Source organism: Lepus europaeus, chromosome 8 (assembly GCF_033115175.1).
Source record: "Lepus europaeus isolate LE1 chromosome 8, mLepTim1.pri, whole genome shotgun sequence".
Taxonomy (NCBI): domain Eukaryota; kingdom Metazoa; phylum Chordata; class Mammalia; order Lagomorpha; family Leporidae; genus Lepus; species Lepus europaeus.
Window position 1 is genome coordinate 71,209,756 of NC_084834.1, and position 24,165 is coordinate 71,233,920.

The window sequence follows — 24,165 nt, forward strand, 5'->3', positions numbered from 1 at the left end:
CCTTGAGTAGATTCTTAATACGATTTTGTTTAGATTAGTACATAATTAGTAATTAGGCAAAAATAGTAGCTTGATGAAATAATGGGGAAAAAATGAGAACATAATCCTCATATTTCAGGTGAATTCTATGAAAGAAAACAGGATTAAAATCAAGACATTTTAATTGCCTATTGCATGCGTCCTTTCTGATTAACATGATACTAATTCTTCTAAATATTCCAGATGAAGATACCTAGATGGAAATAAATTAGAACTAGAACAGATGCCTATAGCCCATATATATAAAACAAATATATATAAACAAATAAAATTGAGACATAATTTTTCTATTTGTGAATCCATATAAATGTTGTTCTTTATTTAAGGGCCTGTTACACTTTCTGAACATTCAATAAATTTAGAACAGATTTATATTGTACTAGAGAAAACATTTTTCGTATTTAATAGGAGAACGGTGTTCACCATGTGTATAATTTGTGACTCAAGAAATAAGTTGGTAGCCCTAAAGGCAGAAAATGAATTATGGCATAGCTGTTTTTAAAAATATATTTAATAATTCTCAGTGATTAGTAACAAAGTAGAAAATTATTCATTAAAATATCTTTTTATACAAAAATTAAATCTCATTCAGAATGTAAATTAAATTATAATTTATTTGAATTTAATGGCTTTGTAAAAATGATGATTACCTTAAACCCTATTGTCATTTCAGAGTATTTGACTGTGTTTTCTCAGATGATTGCATTCCATGATCCAGAGCTAAGTAATCATCTCAATGAGATTGGCTTCATTCCTGATGTAAGTATACCTTAATAGAACATGAAATTAAAAAGTAAACCAGAAATTGGCCTCACAAAAGAGTGTATTTTTAAAAACTTTTTCAGAAGATATCTCTATCTGAATAAGTTATTGCTAGTAATTACAACCTTCTCCTATAGTTTGTATGGTTACCTTCCATAGCCTCAAAAACAATGGGAAAATATTTTTATTTTCTTAGCATGGTTGATACTGCCAAGTCATATAAAAAAAAAAAAAAACAGAAGTAAGAGTTTTATATTAACCTGTGCTGTCAAGGGTTTTCATTTGGATTCTTTGATGGGCCTGATTTTGAAGAAATAAGAAATTTACACATAAGTCAAAGTTGCTTCATTTTGCTTAACACATTACTTTGGAAGCTTGCCAAATTTAGGCTTATTTCATTAGTTTCTCTGATGTCCGTATCAGGATAAAAGTCAGAGTTTCCTCTCAAAGATTAGCAGGGAAATGGCTTAGTCTTTTCAAGATAAAAGAGTTTCTTCTCAACGATTAGCAAGGACAAGGCTTAGTCTGTTACTCTGTTACTCATTTGTGATTTGTGAAGCATTAGATTGTATCCCATAAATACATGTGATTATATTTTATCAATTAAAAATAACAAAGTGAAAAAAATAATAACAGGTTTCATATATAGGGAGGGAATTGGAATTGATAGAAATGTTAATGAGGGACCAGCACTGTGGCATAGCAGGTGAAGCTGCCACCCATGGAGCCGGCATCTCATTTGGACGCCAGTTCAAGTCCTAGCTGCTCCACTTCTGATCCAGCTCCCTGTTATGGCCTGGGAAAGCAGCAAGAGATGGCCCAAGTCCTTGGGCCCCTACACCCTTGTGGGAGACCCAGAGGAGGCTCTTGGCTCCTGGCTTCCGATCAGTGCTTCTCCGGGTATTGCGGCCACTGGGGAGTGAATCATCAGATGGAAGACCTCTCTCTCTGCCTCTCCTCTCTCTATGTAACTCTGACTTTCAAATAAATAGATAAATCTTTAAAAAATAATAGAAAAAGTAATGGAAACTTTTTACTTGTTATTTTTTAATTATTTAACCCAATAAATGTATTACCCATTCAATAGTAGGAAAAAGTAGGAAAAGGAATTTATGAAACAGTATTATTTTATAAGATTTATTTATTTAAAAGACAGATTACAGAGAAAGGGAGAGACATAGAGAAAGAGAGATCTTTGATTCAATGGTTCACTTCACAAATGGCCACAATGGCCAGAACTGGGTCAGACCAAAAGAGGTTGCCTCCATCAGGTCTCCCACATGGGTTCAGGGGTCCAAGTACTTGGGCCATCCTCCACTGCCTTCCCAGGCATATTAGCAGGATGCTGGATCAGAAGTGGAGCTGCCAGTACACTAAGTGGCACCCGCATGGAATGCCAGCATTGCAGGTGGCAGCTTTACCTACCATGTCACAATGCCAGTCCTGATCTTACTTCATTTTCATAAAATGAAGTGTGTATGTATGTAATTATGGAAAAAGTTGAAAGGATGTACTCCAGAATATTAATCATGATTATCTTGGGTTGAAGGCATTGTGAGTGGATTAGTGTGCAGGGTAGGGTGGGGGTGGGGGGCAGTACTTAAGTACAGTTTTCCCATTTTTATCATTAAACATGTTACTATTTTTATGATATGAAGTTTTTAAAACCATACTTTATAACAATGTTCAGTTCAATGAAACACTATAGAGCAGTGTATTTAAAACTTTTCTTGCAGTGCAAAAGGAAAAATTGCATGTTATATTGACACCCAGGACAAACAAAATTACAAATGCTGACATGTATATGTGTGTACAACTGAAACGAATTATATATAAAACAGATTTTTAAAATTATTTATTTGTTTAAAAGGGACAGAGAAGAGAGAGTGTGTGTATTTGTGCAAAAGACATACATGGAGGTAAAGATTTCCCATCTACTGGTTTACTGCCTAATACCCATTTTTTTTTCATTTTCAATTATCTTTATATATAGAAGATCAATTTAGTATATATATTAAGTAAAGATTTCAACAGTTTGCACCCACACAGAAACACAAAGTATAAAGTACTGTTTGAGTACTAGTTATAGCATTAATTCATATTGTACAACACATTAAGGACAGAGATCCTACATGAGGAGTAGTGACTCCTGTTGTTGACTTAACAAATTGACACTCTTGTTTATGGTGTCAGTAATCACCCTAGGCTCTTTTTTTTTTATTTTTTATTTCATAAATGTGAATTTACAAAGGGCAACTTTTGTATTATTGTGGCTTCCCCCCCCCCCAACCTCCCTCCCTCCCGTGGCCCTCCCCCTCCCTCTCCCATCCCGCCCTTTATCGAGTTTCATTTTTAATTACCTTCATATACTGAAGATCAACTTAGTATATACTAAGCAAGGATTTCAACAGGCTGCATTCACACAACCGCACAAGATATAGGGTATTGTTTGACTAGTAGTGTTTTTAAGTTTCATAGTAAAACACATTAAGGACAGAGATCCTACGTGGGGAGCATGTACCCAGTGACTCCCGTTGTTGATTTAACAATTGGCACTCTTATTTATGACGTCAGCAATCACCCGAGACTCTTGCTATGAGCTGTCTAGGCTATGAAAGCCCCTTGAGTTCACCGACTCTGAACTTGTTTAGTCAAGGCCGTGTCACAGTGGAGGTTCCTTCCTCCCTTCAGAGAAAGTTGCCTCTCTCCTTGATGGCCTGTTCCTTCTGCTGGGGTCTTGTTCACCAGGGTCTTTCATTTAGATTGTTTTTTGCCACCGTGTCATGGCTTTCCATGCCTGTGAGACTCTCATGGACCTTTTAGCCAGATCCAAATGTCCAAAGGGTTGATTCTGAGGCAGGAGTGCTGTTTTGGGCATTTGCCATTCTGAGTCTGCTGTGTGTCCTGCTTCTCCCGCATGATCATTCTCTCCCTTTTAATTCTATCCTTTATTATTTGCTTACACTGGTCTTATTTGTCAAATCCCTTCGACACATACCCTATCTTTTTGATCGGTTGTGTATTTATACTTATCACTTCACCAAGTGCGCTGGCATTGGTACCTGCCTCCTTGGTAAGATTGATTTGAAATCCCCTGGCACATATCTAGTTCCTCCATTGGAGGTAAGTCGAGTGAGCATGTGCCAACCTATATATCTCCTCCCTCTCTTATTCCCACTCCTATGTTTAACAGAGATCACTTTTCTGTTAATTTTAAACACCTAAGAATGATTGTGCATTGATTACAGAGTTCAACCAGTGGTCTTATGTAGAACAAACAGAGCAACAACAACAACAACAAAAATACTAAAAGGAATAAAATAGTAAGTTGTTCCTCAACAGTCTAGACAAGGGCTGATCGTGTCATTGTCTCTCATAGTGTCCATTTCACTTCAATGGGTATCATTTTAGATGCTCGTTTAGTTGCCATCGATCAGGGAGAACATATGATATTTGTCCCTTTTGGACTGGCTTATTTCACTCAGCATGATGTTTTCCAGCTTCCTCCATTTTGTTGTAAATGCCAGCATTTCATTGTTTTTTACTGCTGTATAGTGTTCCATAGAGTACATATCCCATAGTTTCTTTTTCCAGTCATCCGTTTATGGACATTTAGGTTGATTCCATGTCTTAGCTATTGTGAATTGAGCTGCAACAAATATCGAGGTGCAAATGGCTCTTTTTTTCTCCCCTTTAATTCCATTTGGGTATATTCCAAGGAGTGGAATGGCTGGGTCCTGTGGTAGTGCTAGATTCAGGTTTCTGAGGACTCTCCAAACTGTCTTCCATAGTGGCTTTACCAGTTTGCATTCCCACCAACAGTGGATTAGTGTCCCTTTTTCCCCCGCATCCTCGCCAGCATCTGTTGTTGGTTGATTTCTGTATGTGAGCCATTCTAACCGGGGTGAGGTGAAACCTCATTATGGTTTTGATCTGCATTTCCCTGATGGCTAGGGATCCTGAGCCATTCACTTCTAGGCCTATGGAGAAACACCTTTCTTTTAAGTACATGTTTCATTCAGTGAGGTCTCTAAAAAGAACATGTACTGGATCCAAAACAAATAGACAATAACAACAAAAACCCTATGATTATTAAAAAAAAAACCTTGTTAAAAATTACCTAGTATACATGTTATTATATTAAGTATTCAATTTTATGTGTCCCAACATGTCAGTACAGTGTAATACAATACTAGATTAAATTATATGGCTAAACCTGAGAAATTTACTAAGGAATTGATTGTGAAATTGGTAATAATGTTAGATTTTTTTTTTAACTTTTATTTAATGAATATAAATTTCCAGTGTACAGCTTATGGATTACAATGGCTTCCCCCTCCCATAACTTCCCTCCCACCCGCAACCCTCCCCTCTCCCGCTCCCTCTCCCCTTCCATTTCCATCAAGATTCATTTTCAATTCTCTTTATATACAGAAGATCAATTTAGTATAAAGATTTCAACAGTTTGCACCCATATAGAAACACAAAGTGAAACATACTGTTTGAGTACTAGTTATAGCATTAAATCACAATGTACAGCACATTAAGGACAGAGATCCCACATGAGGAGCAAGTGCACAGTGGCTCCTGTTGTTGACCCAACAAATTGACACTCTAGTTTATGGCGCCAGTAACCATCCTAGGCTGTCGTCATGAGTTGCCAAGGCTATGGAAGCCTTCCAAGTTCCCCGACTCTGATCATATTTAGACAAGGTCATAAAAGACAGGGTGAGGATAGTAACCAATGATCCTAAGAGTGGCATTTACCAGGTTTGAACAATTATCCAGCATTAAGTGGGGAAGAGGACCATCAGTACACACAGGTTGGGAGTAGAGCCATTGGTGGTAGAGTAGAGGTTATGATTGCAAAGGAATGAGGCCCAAGTGCACTAGACAGGGCCTAGAACAAAGGACAGAGTCATTGTTAGAGGAGCTAAGAAAGGTGCTGTCTAAGCTACAAGTAATTTTTCTGATTGAGAGGCAAATAGAACCTGATAGAAGGGGCTTGATAATAATCTGGTGGGTTTTGGGCCTTGTAAATTCAGAGGCCCAGACCTATCTATCTCTTCACATGGGGTATATCCTAAGGGAGGTGTGAACCTCCTAGGGGAGGGCACTCTGTTGACTTTCATTACTTGGCTGGCCTGGGAGGAGAGCTGGCCAGGTAAAGGCAGGGGGCATCTCTAACAAGAAATTTACAGTTCTGCCTGCAATGTTGCTGACGCTACTTGACCATACCCTCAGCTGCAGTGGTCACTTTGGAAGTTGGGTTGAGTGAAGGGCTTTTCAGCTTGGAGCCAATAAGATCTGTGGCTCTGACCTGGGCATCCTTCGACTCCAGGGCAGGCCCATTTCCAGTGATCCAACTCTTGGCAGAGCTGCCAGGGCTCTTCACAAGCTGACTTCTGCTGAAGCCCAGGCTTACCACATTGAAAGCCACTGCAGTGGACTGGCCTGTTGGGTCTCCTTGAGGGCAGATCACTGTACAGATCAGCCATTAATAGGCCTGCCACCCATTGCTTCTGATGCCTAGCTTTCTTTTCCTCCTGGTTTGTGTTAAAGCAGACCAGACGATGCAAGTCAAGGGAGTGCCCAAGTCCCATCTCTAATCTTCGGTGGCCTGAACTACAAGTCTATAGTCACAGGCATGTTCTGTAGTAGTTTTTCTAAGGTAGACAATGCCCATGAGGAAAATTATATTCTCACTTAAAAACTTTCTTTCCCTTTGGTCTGAAAGGGAGGTTTTTTCTACTTACTGTATACTTCGCTGATGGCGAAGTGAATCTAGCTATGAGATTATTATTTAAGTTCTTATTTTGGCTATGCTATTGCAGAAAAATGTTAGCCATCTCTTTTATAAGGTCTAAAGATTAAATTGTGCATCCTAAAGATTCCTTTATAATAGAATTCGTTTCCTACCTTGAAGAGAATAGAGAAATGAAAGAACAAGTTGGGCTTAGAATAGAGAAATGAGGGAGCAAGTCCTAGATCGCTTGCTGACAATAGCAATATCACATGAATACTTAGCAAACAGTTTCAACCATTAGATAACAACTTAAGAAAACATTTACCAGAAGGTCCAATGCCTTCTATAAATTTTAAGAATCATGTATTTGAAAACACCTCTTAAATATCTAACATGGTGTAGTTTGTTTAGCCAGTAAAATTAAGCACAACCATCTAAAATGTTTTTAGTTTCTTTCTATCAACAAGTCTAAAACATATGATCCACAGATTCAGGTCCCACAAATTAAAATGTATCTTTGATTGATTTTAGCATCTTAAATTTATGGACAATCTTATCTATAAGCCATTTAAAATAAAACTCTTAATAAAATTTCCCCATGTGGACATATAATATGTACACACATATAACATAGCATAATAGACCAATATAGCAATTTTAATAATAGCTTTTAAAATCTTTAACTCTTTTTGTAGATTGCCAATTGATTTGAATTGCTTTTTCTTTTTAGTAACCTCAGTTAACCATACTTTCTCTCAGTTGGTACTGTTAATACATTATTGGCTTCATCTGTTTACAGAGCCATCCCAAAGTACTGAATACAATAAAAGTGGCTGGAAAAAGTCCATAGGAACCTATAGGAGGACAGCTAAACACAGAACCAACAACGCTTTAGTTTTATGAGCAGCACATCATATATAACTGTGGATGACAAAAGACTTTAAGTCGCCATGTTTAAAATTATAAACTCATCAACCAATAAGAGGCACTTGCTTACTTCACAACGTTTTTGAAAGCACCTGTAGGATTTTACAAGTATTTAACCCTTTAGGCCTCTGGGGCTTTCTCATTAAGATAACTATCATGTCTAGTAACACAAGATCATTAGACTTTTTAATTCTCAAACATTTGTATTAATAGCATTTTCCATTATAGAAACTTAAAGTCTGGTACCACATCACATCTTGACAGTCCTTCTAATATAATCCAAATAGCCTGATTAGTTGGTGTCTCTATAAGATGAGAGACATAGGTCCTTCGATTTTTTCAGTTGGGCCCAAACTGGAAAAACCAAAGTCCAGGATTTACTGGAAATTTTAGAGACCAGATTGTTTGAAACTTTGATTTTTTGAATGCCTGTCAAGAATGCCAAGAAGGCTCAAAATCCAAAATATCTGGTTGAAATAAGATTTCTTAAAATCATGACATACCATAGACCAAATTTGATCATTGTTACAAGGTGATTATTCAAATTTTTGATAAAAGCACATATTTAAATAACCCATAGCTCTTAATAAAAATTCAGCTGTTTTTGAACAATTAGAATTTAACAGACATCAAGAGAACATAATAGATTACTTTAACACATTGCTTTAACAGAGCATCAGAGTTTAATTCTATGTCAAAGAGAAATTGAGCTTCCTGTGATCTTTTGCTGTGAGGATTTTTGAGGCATAAAAACATTAATAACTAAGATACAGACTAATAAAACGTGTAATTACTTTTTTAAAATTTCCTTGAAAATACATAGTTAAGATGTACTCACAACTGAACAGAAAGCTACATTGATTGGTTCAGTGTTCTAGATTAAAAACATTTATGTGGATAAATGTGTATGGAATTACACAGTCTTATAAAGATTCTTAGTCATATTCCTGAACACAAATGGCATAAAGTAAGGAAGCACAGGGGCCAGCGTTGTGGCACAGTGGGTTAATCAGCCACCTGGGACATCAGCATCCCATATGGGCACTGGATTGTGTCCCAGCTGCTTCACTTCTGATCCGGCTCCTTGCTGATGTCCTGGGAAAAGCAGCAGAAGATGGGCCAGTTGTTTGGGCCCCTGCTACCCATTTGGGAGACCTGAATGAAGCTTCTCACTCCTGGCCTCGCGTCCAACCCTAGCCGTTTTGCCATCTGAGGAGTAACCTAGCAGATAAAAGATCTCTCCGTCTTTTCCTCCATCTGTAACTCTGACTCTCAAATAAATAAATAAAAATAAAAGAGGCATAGAAGAGAAAATCATCTGTCTTAGCTTTCATTACAATATTAGATTCTTAATGAACATTAAGTAAGAAGCAGGGATGAGCAGAAAACATTGTTAGCACACAGTAATGTGAATATATACTAAGTGCTTACCACGTACTAAGCACTGTTCCATCCATTTTAAATATAATCAAGCACCCAATCCTACAAGTTTGTAGATCTAAGTAAGCAAATATTAATTATTTATACTTTTATATAAAGCCAATTTGAGAAAGGCTGATAGAAGTTAGAAGTAAAATTTTAGACCACATCATATGAAAAATAAGAGTAGCTTAGAGAAGCCAGCATTGTAGCACAGTAGGTTAAGCTATGCCTTGCCATGCCACTGGCATCCTTTATTGGAGTTCCAATGCTATATTGGAGTCATGGCTACTCTGCTTCAGAGCCAGCCCCCTAACTAAAATGCCTGGGAAAGCAGAAAATTATGGTCCAAGTATATGAGCCTTTGTCATCAATATGTGAGACCCAGATGGAATTCCTGGCTTTGGCCTGGCCCAGACTTAGCTGTTGTGGCTATTTAGTTCAAAGACCAGTAGATATAAGATCTCTGCCTCTCCCTGTCTCTCTTTGCCACTCTAACTTTCAAATAAATAAATAAATCTTACTGGAAAAAAAGAGTAAATGGGAAGTGGGTTAAAAAATGTTCTGTTGTTTTCGTATTAATTTTAGGAGAAAGTAAATATGCTGTGTTTAGGCATTAAAGCAGGGATTCTTTCTGATCTGGGATTTGATTTTACTCTAGTTACAGGCTATTAAGGTAGTTTACTGTTTCCTGGACATTGGAAGAAAACATGACTCCTGGGTCACAGACTAAGGGCTTTATCTTTCACAGTCCAGTAAGCAGCATGATCATCAGCATATTTGTGTTGGTTCCCATTACTCCCAAATCCCATGAAGACAGTATTAATGGCCCAGAGAGTACCTGCATATGCAATGGATTACACTACAGAAGAGGAACTGTAAGCTTAAGAATTTCAAACTTTTAAATGCCTCCATGTTGCTCTGGAGAGAGAGAAAGAGATATAAGAGAAACTATCCTTTTCTTCTAAGGCTATCATATTATAAAAAGTATAAAATATAAATTTAAAAAGAATTAGAATTGAGGACTGATACCAAGAGAGCATGTATTATATTGATAACATGTTATTTTGAGTTAAAAATTTTTCAAAGGAAATGTAACACAATGTAAATGCTTATTAGGTCTGAATAGAGAGAACATTGGTGTTCTTTAACTGTGCTGCTCCACAGTGTGAGTGCATCATTCAGTAATTTTGGTGGAATAGTTTCATGGAAACTATTTAAGTTTCCTTCTTGATTCAGACCCACTCCTAAAAATTACTGGGGTGTTTTTATATAACTCCTGAGAAAAGTTCTCCAACAATAGTATTATGAAAGTAACATTGATTTATATAGTTAGTGTGGTTAGTCGTGTGAGACAATCATAGGTCACGTGGGATGGGAAATAATTCCTTGTGGGATGGAAATGTCTAGCACATAGCAAATGCTGAGCATTCTTGACCCAAGACATTGATTTCCAGTAGTAATCCTCTAATCATGGGGCAGTAAAATGCTTCCTCAAATATATCTGAAAAGTGTCTATATATATATGTATGTATATATATGTATGTATATATGTCTCTCTCTATATAGATAGATAGATATATACATATATTCAAAAGCCCTCTAGGAAACAGTTCTGTCAGTATAGAGAATCTTAGCAAACAGAGAAATGAGGGGAAAGAGAATTCCCCTGTCTACAGTCATTTCCTTTCTTTGTTTCTTTTTTTAACTTATTATATTTATTTGAAAGGCAAAGTGACAGAAAGAGACACACAGAGAGAAAGAAATCTTTCATTCACTGGTACAGTCCTCAAATGGCCACAATGCCCAGGGCTGGGCCAGGCTAAAGCCAAGAGCCTGCAATTCTATCCTGATCTTCCACATGGTTGGCAAGGGCCTGCCCAAGTATGTGGACCATGTTCTGCTAGCTTCCCTGGTGCATTATCAGAAAGCTGGACTGGAAGTGGAGCAGCCATGACTGGAATTTATACTCCTATATGGGATAACAGTATTGCAATCTGTGGCTTAACCCCCTGTGCCAAAATGCCACCCCTTACAATTCTTTTTCCTGTCACAGTGAGTGTACATTTGAAATTTAGCAAAGAAAGTTAAAATTTTAATAGAAAGTTTTTTTATCTTTATAATTTTTTGTCTTATTGGGCTGTTTCTCAAGTCTGGATAATATAAAATGTTGAGACCATTTTAAGATTTAATTTTGCAACAGATTTTGTGTTTAATGTAAAGATTATAAACAATGAGTAGTGGTAGTTGTGGTGTGAAATGCAAAAATTTTCTGGTTATTAATAGCCACATTTCATCAGTTTCTATGTACAGCATCCTTTTTTCCCTTGCACTATTTTCTGTACTGCTCTATCTTTAAAATAATTGTTGAAGTAACTTTCTGTGCCTCTAACAGCAATACAGGCTAGGATTCATCAAGGGCAAGAGTGAGTACTTTGATAATGAGATCCCAAATTCAGTCTCCAACTCGGGAATTAATCCTATCAAAGTAAGCCCTCATTAATCTTCCATCATTGAAATGCAGACTTCCATTGCAAGAGAGATTGTGATTTCTGGCTTCTTTCCATTTGCTGTGGGTCACAGAACTCTGAATATGGAGCAATGCTAAAGCTTGACTAGTTAGGAATACTGTGCACTGATGCGATGCTTAGATTATATATGTCATGGTAGTTATGAGATTTACATATAAATAGGTAAGTAATGTGTATTTGGCGCAATTGGAGCCAGAGTGATTTTTATCTTTTTTGTATTGGTGTATGTTTCTGCTTCTGAAAATATACTAGGACTTTAAAATGAGAGTAGTATAAAGTATGTGTCTTTATTCTTAAGGGAACTGTTTTCCTGAAATGCTGTGAATAGCATTCAGCTTGAAAATTATGAAAGGTTGTCAAGTGGCCATTAAGAGAAATGATAAAGGCTGTATCTCAGAACTATTTGTATCTTTTGAATTACTGTCACAGCTAAAGATAAAACTAAAATCATTGTCGTTTAACTGTGATTTGAAAAGATGCTGACAATAGTATTAATTTTCTCTTTCCTTAAAATAAGCTTATCACTATCATTTTCTAAATTTAAATGTAGCCAATTTTTTTACTAATATAAAATGTGAAAGAATTGCCTAGAAATATTTGTTTGTTTCTGGGCTTCATGATATTGTTATTACATTAAAGATGTTGAAATTGTAATCTAAAGAAGAGACTATTAACTACAAGCTTTTCAGACTTTAGCAAGGTATGCTTACAAGAAAAATTTGTAAAGGCCACTATATTTTGACTAAAAGTCTTGCTAACTTGTAGTCCATCTAGGATGTGACTTCTAGTAACTGCTCTGTTGTCTCCAGCATCAGCTTCTATTGCTCTGGGATCCATTAACGTCCTAGAATACAAATGACTTACCAAGATCTTGTGTTAGTCAGTGATTCCCATTGTAACAAATACCTGAGAGGAGTTACTTATGAAGGAAGGTTTCCAGATTCACTGAGGGGCAGCCACATTATGCTGGTGTCTGCTAACAGCAGTGGATGGTGGGCATGTGCAGAGAAAGGTCACAGGCCAGCCAGAAACAGAGAGATGTAGCACTATCTTTGTCTACCTCTCTGTGTTCTCTCCTACCAACACTGCCAAGACTTGGATCATTGTGGCTGTGTCACAACCTAATCCAATCCTATCCCTTCCCTTGGTGCCCTCTTCAGACACCATAATTAGATTATGTTCCATCGTATGTCCATTGTCATAAGACTCCAGGGATCAATAACACATGGCCTTTTGGGGGACACCCAAACTATTACTCAAATTGTAATAATTATAATAAAGCTTGTTTACCTTTCGTACAGTGCCCAGACTTTAGAAATCAGAGAATGTTACCCCATCTGGATATAATCTAATAATGTGTTGATAATTTCTTATTTTAAAAGTCATACACACAAGTTAAATATCTAACAGGTTTTCCTGAACCCCTTACCACTCCAATATGTTTGAAATTTAATGTATCCTTGTACTAGCTATGAGACAAGTGAAAGAAAGTGTAACATAATGCATCAGTGCTCTAACTTCTTGGTCTCAGGACCCCTTTCTATTCTTAAAAATTATTGAGGACCCCCAAAAACTTTTGTTTAAGTCTTTTATATGAGGGTACTTCAAAAAGTTCATCCAGAAGTTGTGGTTATTGGGAAGTTGCCAAGTTGACAGTAAGTCATCGTTTCAAGTAAAAATAGTATTCCTTGAAAATAAAAAAATAAAATAAAAAAAATAAAAAAACACCTAGGTTGCTTTACAGCTCAAGTGATTGCCCAGGTGCTCTTGCTCAAGACATTCCCTGTACTATAGTATGTAGCACAAGAGCTTTACACTGATTTTCCATTTTGTTTCACAACTTTTTAAAGAAATATTTAATAAAATTGGTTTTTCTCCCTCACAAACGTATAACTACCATTATTCTGTGATGCCACTGCCTTGATTTGTGCTTACATGCTAGCAGTGTAATTCATCTGTGAATTTGCACAATTAGTGCAAATGTCGGCAAAGTAAAAGGAGCACAAAATGTCTGTATTATTATAGTTTTGATTGGTGGAACCCTGAAGGGTCTTGAGGACCCCCAGGCATCAGTGACTATGAATTAATAATGCCAAGATAGAGGGTAAGCCCTCAGAGGCTGGTGCCAAATGCACCAGGGTTCTAAATCCTAATCTTCAATTTCCTAAGTACATATCATTAATTAAATTAGTCTCATTCACAGTCTTCATAGCATTAATGTAGCTTATAATAATCTTACCTTGGAGAATTACTGTGATCAATAAGTAAGCTAATGCATGTAAACTGTTCAATAAAGTCCCAAGAACATAGTATTAAGGGGTTAGCCATAATTGGTATTTTTAAAATTATTTTTATTATTGGAGTCTGATCATTGCTGCACAAGTTCTTTGGTTACATTGATATAATTTACATTTAGAAAAGCATTATTTTGGCCAGCGCTGTGGCTCACTTGGCTAATCTTCTGCCTGCGGTGCACCGGATACTAGTCCCCGTTGCTCCTCTTCCAGTCCAGCTCTCTGCTGTGGCCCAGGAGGGCAGTGGAGGATGGCCCAGGTGCTTGGGCCCTGCACCTGCATGGGAGACCGGGAAGAAGCACCTGGCTCCTGGCTTCGGATCGGTGCAGCACTGGCCGTGGCGGCCATTAGGGGAGTGAACCAATGGAAGGAAGACCTTTCTCTCTGTCTTTCACTGTCTATAACTCTCTCTCTCTGTCTCTCTGTCTCACTGTCTAACTCTGCCTGTCAAAAAATTTTTAAAAACTTAAAAATTTAAAAAAAATTTTTTTTAATTTTAAAAAATTTAAAAAAGAAAAGCATTATTTTTTTTTTTTTTTTGTTTTTTGTTTTTTGTTTTTTGACAGGCAGAGTGGACAGTGAGAGAGAGAGAGAGACAGAGAGAAAGGTCTTCCTTTTGCCGTTGGTTCACCCTCCAATGGCCGCCGCGGTAGCGCGCTGCGGCCGGCGCACCGCGCTGATCCGATGGCAGGAGCCAGGTGTTTATCCTGGTCTCCCATGGGGTGCAGGGCCCAAGGGCTTGGGCCATCCTCCACTGCACTCCCTGGCCACAGCAGAGAGCTGGCCTGGAAGAGGGGCAACCGGGATAGGATCGGTGCCCCGACCGGGACTAGAACCCGGTGTGCCGGCGCCGCTAGGCGGAGGATTAGCCTATTGAGCCACGGCGCCGGCCAGAAAAGCATTATTTTATAAGCTCTGATGAATATGTTATTTTGCTGCATCAATTAACGAACACCATCTGTCAGAGGAAATGTTTTTAAAGATTTTATTTATTTGAAAGTTAGAATTACAAAGAGAGAGGGAGAGGCAGAGAGAGAGAGAGATCTTCTATCTGCTGGTTCACTTCCCCGATGGCTACAATGGCCAAGGCTGGGCCAGGATAAAGCTGAGAGCCAGGAATTTCATCCCGGCTTTTCATTTGAGTGGCAGGGGTGGGCCCAAACACTTAACCATCTTCTGCTTTTGCCAGGCCATTAGCAGGAGACTGATTTCTATGTATGAGTGAAATCATTAAGTACTTGTCTTTTCATTCCTGGTTTATTTTGTTCTTCTGTTCAACCATGTTGAGAGAATTTCAACATCTTATGGCTGAATAATATTCCACTACTTATATGTACCTCATTTCTTTCATCTGTTCCTCTGTTGATGAACACTTAAGTTGTTTCCATCTCTTGGCTATTATGAACAGTGCTACAGTAAGCATGGGAGTCCTAATGACTCTTTGACAGACTAATCTCACTTTGTCTATATTTACTCAGTAGTAGGATAGCTGAATCATATAGTAGTACTATTTTTTTAATTTTTTGAGGAATCTCCCTACTGTTTTATGCATTGGACTGTTTTCCATACCGTTTCGCCTGATATATATTCAACCAACAGTGTACGTGTGTCTGCTGTTCTCTTCATCCTCACCAGTACTTGTTACCTTTTGTCTTTTTGATAATATGCAATCTAACAAGGATGAAGTGATATTTCCTTGTGGTTTTGATTTGTAATTCCATAATCATTAATGATGTTGAACACTTTTTCATAAACCTGATGGTCATTTGAATGTCTTCCTTTGAGAAATGTCTGTTTAGATATACTTTCCATTTTTAATTGGATTATGATTTTTTTGACTACTAACTTGTTTGAGTTCCTTATGTATTTTACTTATTAATCATTTATGATGTAGATCACTTACAAATATTTCCTCCCACTCTTTAGGTTGTCTAATCGCTTCTTAGTCAATTAGAAAACATTGTTGGACTGGATAATCTAGCATAGACATACTGACAGCATACCGGTGATCTTATTATTTGTGAATTCCATGTTGAGAAGTTGATATAATTTATTTGTGACCCCAAAATCAATACTTGTGGCACTTGCATGGACTGTTTCCTCAGATTGACCAACATTTTGATCTTAATCCGAGATCAAATAGGACAGTGTCTTGTTTCAGCTATCATACTGTAAACATGTGCCCTTTTCACAGTCTATTTAGTGTCATGCATTTTTCATTGTGATTTCACTGCTCAAAATGTCCCCAAGCCTAGTGCTGAAGTACAGGAAACCTATGGTGTGTCTTACCGAGACATGAGTTACTGTGCTGATAGTCATGTTTCCGATGTTAATAAATCAGTGGAATATATGTAGTAAGGCATCTTTAACACACAAAATAGGTTGCGTGTTGTTCAGCTCTTACAAAATTTGTATACCAAGACTCACCAGAACGTAGCAGAAAAATGGAGTCTATCCCTGTGTTTCTCTTAGTTTTAATGGTTCAGCGTTCACTGATTTTGGGTTTGTAGTGACTTTAAAGACCATAAATCCATGAATAAAGTAAATTCACTGTATTTAGAATTCCCAACTGATAGCTTTGGCAATGTGATATAGAAGATTTATAAATAACTGTTTTGCTTTCATTCATATAAATGTATATAATATTATGTATAAAAGTTGGAAACTATGAATTCCTATTGTTGGAAAACACATGAATTATGTACCTTGCTAATAAGGTAGATAGGAAAGATTTATAGTGTCTAAGAGATCTAGAGTGTCTCATTTTATTGGTTAGTTCACTTGATAAAGGTTATTTCAGAAACAGAAATTTCCAAATGGTGTAAATTTCACAATTACTACACAAACATGGTCATAGAGAGGAATTCCAAAATTCAAATAAAATTGGCTATTATTGTAATAGTAAAACACAGACACATACAAATATATGGATAGAAAGAATGTGTGTTTGTAAATTTAAAAATCTATTTGATAAAACCATTGCACAAAATATTCAACTAGAATTTACATTCTAAGAAATATTTTCTTTTAAATGATTTATTTTTATACATTTTCAAGTTGCTCAGCCCTAATTTTCTGCTTTCAAAATCAAGATGAGCCCCCTGCCTTTGTTCTTCCTAATAATAGTTTGGAATTTGACATTACCAGATCTTCTGGAAAGCCCTCAAGAAATACTGAAGTTGCTATTTGAGCTTGCTGTTACTAGGGGGCAGTATTTACCTAACTGATGGAAGTTTAGGACAGTGCCAAATCAAGCGTACATAATTTCATGATCTGAGTAAAATACTGAGAGCATGTATGATTTCTTTTCGTTGGGTTTCGGTTTCCAACTTTAAATAAGTAATTAGCTAATAATACCTTTAATTTAGCAATACTAACAGCTAAATATTTTTATATTTGCAAATATTTCATTACCTACCTTTTTTAAAAAAAACCTACCTAGTATCCAAACTTATTCTATTTTGCTGTCTTTCATGTGAAACCAACTGTATTGTGAAGCCGAACCAGTATGCTGAGAGTTTTCAAATATCAATTAAGCTTCTAAAAGGGAAAAATAAAGAGCAAATAATTAACAATACAGTTTCATAAATTACCTATTTATTTACCTGATCTTCATTTAATTAGTAAGAGGTAGCTGGTACTAGTGAGCCCCTAGAGTTGTAATTTATATTAAATATATATTTTTCAACCTGACTTACTATTTTTCAAATACTAGAATAAGCTTTGTTTCACTTTTTTTTTTTTTTCAATTCATTTGAGATACAGAGAATACCCCCATCTACTGATAGACACCCCTTCCCAAATGCCTGCCATAGAAAAGAGTGGTCTAGCCAAAAATTCGGAGCTGGGATTAAACCAGGATTCCCACATGGAGGGACACAAATACTTGAGCCATCACTTGCTGCCTCTCAGGGTTTGCGCTGGGAGAAAGCTAGGTTCGGGAACTGGAGCTGAGCAGCCAGCCTGGGCACTCCAAAATGGGATCTGAGTATCTTAACTGAAAGGCCAAATGCCTACCCTATTTCACTTATTTTTAATAATATTTTATAATTATATTCAAAATGTAATTATTTAACAAAATCTCAAATTAATTTTTTTCAGGTTTTCCCACTACTTGATATGAAGGATTTTTGATACATAAAAATTAACTCTCATAAACGTTTAATGTCTCAGCAATGCTTTTGTATAACATGAAAAAATACCTTTAAAATCAGCATACTAATATTACATTTGGATTAACGATGATTTTGAGTGTATGCTTTGATGAGATAAAGATATTCTATAAGTCCTGGCAAATGGGTGATCTACATTTCTACTGTAGGCAGATATTGTGTAGTACAGTATTTGTAAGAATAACTGCAATAACCTATATTCTTTCTTATTTAATCAATGGAGTAGACTGAAACTGAGCTTATTTACCATTCAGTTTATTGCTAATCATTAATTATCTCTTTTATTTCCTTTGACCCATCCTCTGTCCCTTCTTTTTCCACCCCTAGCTCTATGCCATTCCTTGGTTTCTCACCATGTTTACTCGTAAGTATCATTTTCCCTTCTCTTCTTATATTGTATTAGCCAAAGGACAGTTCCATTCTTCCCCAATATTTTATGTTTGCAATAAGAATATTTGCTGTATCTTTATGTAATTCTAACATAATAGAGTTAGAAAATAATTTCAGTTGTCAGACCCATGAATATCAAAAACAAAACTGTATGGAATGAAAACCAATCTTAATCATGACGTTCATACTTGTCATGACCCCTTTCAGAAAAGAAATAAATGTCAACTATAGTATTTAGGTAATTTTTTTAAATCAACTTTTACAACCAAAACAGGTTTAATTTTTAGAGATTCTCTAATGACTAATCGTTTTTTTTCCCCTGAACATTGATTCCCCTAGAAATTAAACAGATTACATGAATTTATAGTACCTTAATTAGTTATCAAGATTAATACATTGAGCATCTTTACCTAAGTATGATACAGATAATAAATAGAATGATATTTGAAGCATATCCATATTCATTGTCAAGGTTAGCTATCCACAGTATTGTTAAATGCAAAAAAGAAAGTTGCAAAAAATAGAAAATTACTAATGAGATTTCTTGGTGGGAATTTATAAAACAGTTGGTTAGAGTCTATAATAGAAATGTAATTTTAAGATGTCTAATGAAGTTTTAAATTTACAAAGCCAAATAAACATTTTGTAAAACTACTTTAGTAATATTAACTATTAAATAATACTTCTGACCATAATGTAAGTCATTTGCAAATATCTAGTAAACTACTTGTTTTAATTTTTATTATTTTAGTTTTTTTTTTAACTTAATGATCTTTGTCTGTTATTTTGCAGATGTTTTTCCACTGCACAAAATTTTTCACCTCTGGGATACCTTACTACTTGGGAATTCCTCTTTCCCGTTCTGTATCGGAGTAGCTATTCTTCAACAGCTGCGAGACCGGCTTTTGGCTAACGGTTTTAATGAATGTATTCTTCTCTTCTCTGACTTACCAGGTACAGATATAAACAGATAGAATCACTAAGTGAAACATGACTGTAAAATAATGAGGTATTTGCAAAAATAATCACCTAAGCCTTCAGACTCTTTTCTGCTTAGGCCTCATCATTCTTCATTATGTTCCTCCTGCTGACCCAGCGTTGTAGATAGAATTCTGGACCTTGCTAGCTCACTGCGTGTGGTTTGCTTCCATCTCAGTAATGGCACCAAAAGGGTAAAAGGCCAAGGCACAATAACATATTTGCCCTTTTGTTTAGGACAGGGCTGTTTATCTTCAGTAATTGGGAGTAAATAAAAGCCACTTGGGAAGGTGTTTGAGAATCTGTGTTTATACAAAGATGCAATTCACATGGAACTTTGCTCCCTCCTGGCCACAGCTGCTTGCTAACAATTTGACAGTTTGAGAAAAGGAAACACTGGCCTCTGGGGAGGACAAATGGAGCTCCTGAGAAATTCTCTCATGCAATACAGGACAGTAAGTTAAGCTACATAAGGTGTTCACAAGTAAGGGATTGAAAATTTAAGAGTTGAAAGTTTAAATGTAGCAATGTGGAGAGTAACTATAAGCTTGATGTTATGGTTGAAAAGATGAAGTCAATTAGGTTAATTGAAATGTAAATCTGTAGAATGATGTTGCTAAATCTATAACTACATCTGTACATTTTTTTAGAAAGTCAGATGAGTTTTGGATGGAAAGATCCTATTTCCTAACAGTAGTTCATTGGTTCTATATCTTCTGTTAGTTCTACTGCTGTTCTCTGTTTTCAGGTAGGAACAAGTTACTGCTCACAATAAACAAACTTATCATTATCCAAGAAATAAATTTGCCTGAAAACCAAAGAAAGGAAGAAAGATACTTTAAGATTATATTTATTAAGCACTTTCAAGAACAGGTAGCCTACTGGTTAGACTGATTTTTATTTTTAGCAGAATATCTGTATTTGATATTCTACCATCTCTGTTCAAAATCTTTATTCCTTTTGGAACAATAATAGCAAAAATGCCTTGTATTTATTTAAAACTTCCCATCAGTTAAAAGTATCACTATCAACTTTCTAACTTATCAGATTTTAATTAAAGAGAATTATTTCTTTTGTGAACAAAAATGGTTTATTTCTTTTCTTACAATTGATGCTTTATGACAATCAATTTATCTTTTTCTTCTGACTTTGAAAAAAGTAGCTAGTTTCACAAACCAGGAATACTATCTGTACCCTACAGATATTTTCCTGTCATTCTCAGCTTGCCAAAGTAAACACAGGATGAATTATTAGGATTAAAAGAATTTTCCTTGTCAGTTCTAAACATATATATTCATATATATATATATGTATGTATGTATGTATTAGACATGCTGATTATGCACTTTCAAATCAAACAAATTAAATACCTTTCCTGTTTCATGCATAAATGTTCCCATTAAACACTGGTGAAAAAAAATCTATTTTCATTTTTTATAGACAGTTTATTGGCACTTCTACTTGGCCATTTAAAACAAAAGTATTTCTGGACCAACACTGTGGCACAGCAGGTGAAGCCACTGCCTGCTGCACCAGAATCCAATATCAGGACTTAGCTTTGAGTCCCAGCTGCTATACTTCCCATTGAGCCCTGTGCTAATGCTCCCGAGAAAGCAGTGGAAGATGATCCAGGAACTTGGGTCCCTGGCTCCCACATGGGAGACCCAGATTGAGTTCCTGGTTTCTGGCTTGGATCTGGCCCAGCCCCAGCAGTGGGAACCATTTAAGGAGTGAACCAGCAGACAAAAGATCTCTTTCTGACTCCCTCTCTCTATCATTTTGTCTATCAAAAAATTAAAATGAATCTTTAAAAAATAAATTATTGCTGAGGGTGTACATTTGGCCTAACAGGCAGATAGGATATCCCAGTTGTCTGCTAATGTGGTCTCAGGGAGGCAGCAGCAATGGTTCAAGTACTCATATGGGAATCTTGAATTCTTTGCTCCCAACCTCAACCCCTGATCATTGCATGCATTTGGGGAGTGAATTAGCAAATAGGAGCACTTTCTCTCTCTCTCTTGCTCCTTTGCTTGCTCTCCCACTCTGTGTGTGTTTCTTAAATTAATTAAAATATTTAAAAAATTATTTCTGAAATCAGAAAGTAGGCAAATGCATTTGTTATAACTGGCCAATTGACAAGGTAAATTCTGTTTACTTTTGAAAATAAGATATCTTCTGTTGATTTGAATTGTCTTGGTCCACAGTGCCCTTTTCTGATTTATCAGTTCTTTGGTCACTTCTATGTTGAGCTCCTCAACTGTGTTTGATGGAACTGGAAAGTGATCCTAGCTCAGTCATAGCCATTTATAAGGAAATGACTTCACCTCTTTGTATCTACTTTATTTTTATAAGATTTATTTATTTATTTGCAAGGCATATTGACACACACACACACACAGAGAGAGAGAGAGAGAGAGAGAGAGAGAGAGAGAGAGAGAGAGAGAGAGATTGATCTTCCATTCACTGGCTCATTCCCCAAATGGCTATAATGGCTGGGGTTGGGCCAGGCTGAAACCAGAAACCTAGGACTCCATTTGGATCTTCCACATTAGTGGCAGGTATCCAAGTACTTGGACCATCATCCATTGCATTCCCAGGCACATTAGCAGGGAGCTGAATTGGAAGCAGAACAGCTGGGACTTAAACCAGCACTTACTATGAGATGCCAGCTTAACCCATTGCACCACAATGCCAAGTCCTCTATTTCTTTATCTCCAACTATATGAGCATGGTAATAGTACCCACCCTATAGGGTTGTTGAGTTAAGTCATTACATCCAAAGAACTTAGAGCAAAGCCTAGCAAAGATCAAGTGCTATGTGAATCATAATGAATATTAATGCCATTATTATTCTTGTACCTTTCCATCTTATCATGACATGCTTTCCTTTTGGTAGTATAAATGCAATAATCTCATTAGCTTTACCTATAAATTACAGAAGTAAGTATCAGTCACATTTTCTTGAAACAGCAAAAGCTAATGAAATAGCCAAGAGATCCAGTATGTTTTCTATGTTAAGTGTATGTTATAATAAAAAGAATCTTGGCTGGCGCCGCAGCTCAATAGGCTAATCCTCCGCATGTGGCGCTGGCACACTGGGTTCTAGTCCCGGTCGGGGCGCCGGATTCTGTCCCGGTTGCCCCTCTTCCAGTCCAGCTCTCTGCTGTGGCCTGAGAAGGCAGTGGAGGATGGCTCAAGTCCTTGGGCCCTGCACCTGCATGGGAGACCAGGAGAGGCACCTGGCTCCTGGCTTTGGATCAGCGTGGTGCGCCGGCCGCAGCAGCCATTGGGGGGGTGAACCAACGGAAAAGGAAGACCTTTCTCTCTCTCTCTCTCACTGTCCACTCTGCCTGTCCAAAAAAAAAAAAAAAAAGAATCTCTTCACTGCTCAGAGCAGAGAGTAGTACATAGATAGCACAGGTTTTAGAGGTAAGTCAAGCATGAATCCGAGTTCCTAGCTCCACTGTTCATTATTGTGTAGACTGGGAAACTTTCTGTAGGGTACTGCTGCTTTTAAAAAAAATGATCTGTAAATAAAGTACGATGTGATTTCATGTCCCATCTGTGGACCTACTGGCCATGTGAACTTTGGTAAATTATTTAATCTTACTGGAAAGGATCCTATAAAATATGGACAATTTAGTAAAATGGAGATAATATGTGCGATAGCATTATGGTATGAAATAATGATAATTAAATAGTCCATCCAAGATAATATATATAACTATTTTATGTATACATAGCACTTAATATTTTAAATACATGAAGACTATGTAATAACCAACTTACCTAAGTTTCTGCTCTTTTCTTCTTTTCCTTTCCTTTATACTAATTCTTTTTTTTTTTTTTTTTTTTTTTTTTTTTGACAGGCAGAGTTAGACAGTGAGAGAGGGACAGAGAGAGAGGTCTTCCTTCCATTGGTTCACTCCCCAAATAGCTGCTACGGCCGGCGCGCTACGCCAATCTGAAGCCAGGAGCCAGGTGCTTCCTCCTGGTCTCCTATACTAATTCTTTAATTCTTAAACAGATAACTCAGCAGAAAGGGATAATTATTTCTGCCAAAAATTGTTCTCAACTTTTATTGCCTTGTAGTAAATGATATTGTGTGATGTTACATTCCAAGGAAGTACAAGTAGTGCTAGAGAATTTTCCTAAAGTTCTTGATATTATTGGTATGTATGTCATTTTGATACTAGAGACCAGGACATTTGACATTTCTCAGGAGAATCCAAAAGTAGTGGCAGAAATATTGGACTTTGCACAGCACAATATAATACTGGATTTGGGCCGGTGACATTAGGAGAGCAGTTTCCAGTGTTAACCAATTTTTAAACCCGCTTTTTAAATCATTTACAAGATGGGGTTTACCAGTGTTCATTCTGTTCTATCTCTTGGATATCATCCTGCTATAATATTCACTTGGCTGATTGAAGGGAAAAATTATTTTGAGAGTATATTCATAGTTTTGAAATTGAGTTAATATCTGAATAAAACCAATAAGGTAATATTTTAAAGTGGATAAGAGTTCAGGGTACATGTCCTTTATACAATAAAATTTTAAGCTGATATATCGATGTCATAAATATGAGTGTAGTTGAAATAAGTTCCTTGAATACATATCTTTGCATTCCTGAATACCTTCAAAGACAGGAATATTTAAACGCAAAAAAGAAGTTTTTCTTAGTGAACCTCTAGAAAGTAATTTAAAAAACCATTAGGAAGACATTAACTTATTCTCAGAAATTAAAATACTGATATTACAGGCAGGCACTTTGCACCATAAGATGCTACTTGAGATGCCCACATCCCATATCCAGGTGCCTAGGTTCACATCCTGTCTCCACTCCCAATTCTAGCTTCCTGCTAATTCATGCCCTGAGAGGCATCCCAAGTAGTTCGGTCCCTGC

The 24,165-nt window shown here is 36.6% G+C and overlaps 1 protein-coding gene across 2 annotated transcripts in view; it reads left to right on the plus strand.

Moving 5' to 3' along the window:
* The window catches only part of TBCK (TBC1 domain containing kinase), a 259,648-nt gene that overhangs the window by 112,431 nt on the left and 123,052 nt on the right, over nucleotides 1-24,165 (plus strand). For both annotated transcript variants that reach the window (XM_062199774.1, XM_062199773.1), the window contains exons 20-22: nucleotides 713-798; nucleotides 18,218-18,254; nucleotides 19,073-19,234. In XM_062199774.1, the coding sequence (XP_062055758.1) occupies nucleotides 713-798; nucleotides 18,218-18,254; nucleotides 19,073-19,234 (285 nt within the window). The remainder of the gene's footprint in view (nucleotides 1-712; nucleotides 799-18,217; nucleotides 18,255-19,072; nucleotides 19,235-24,165) is intronic.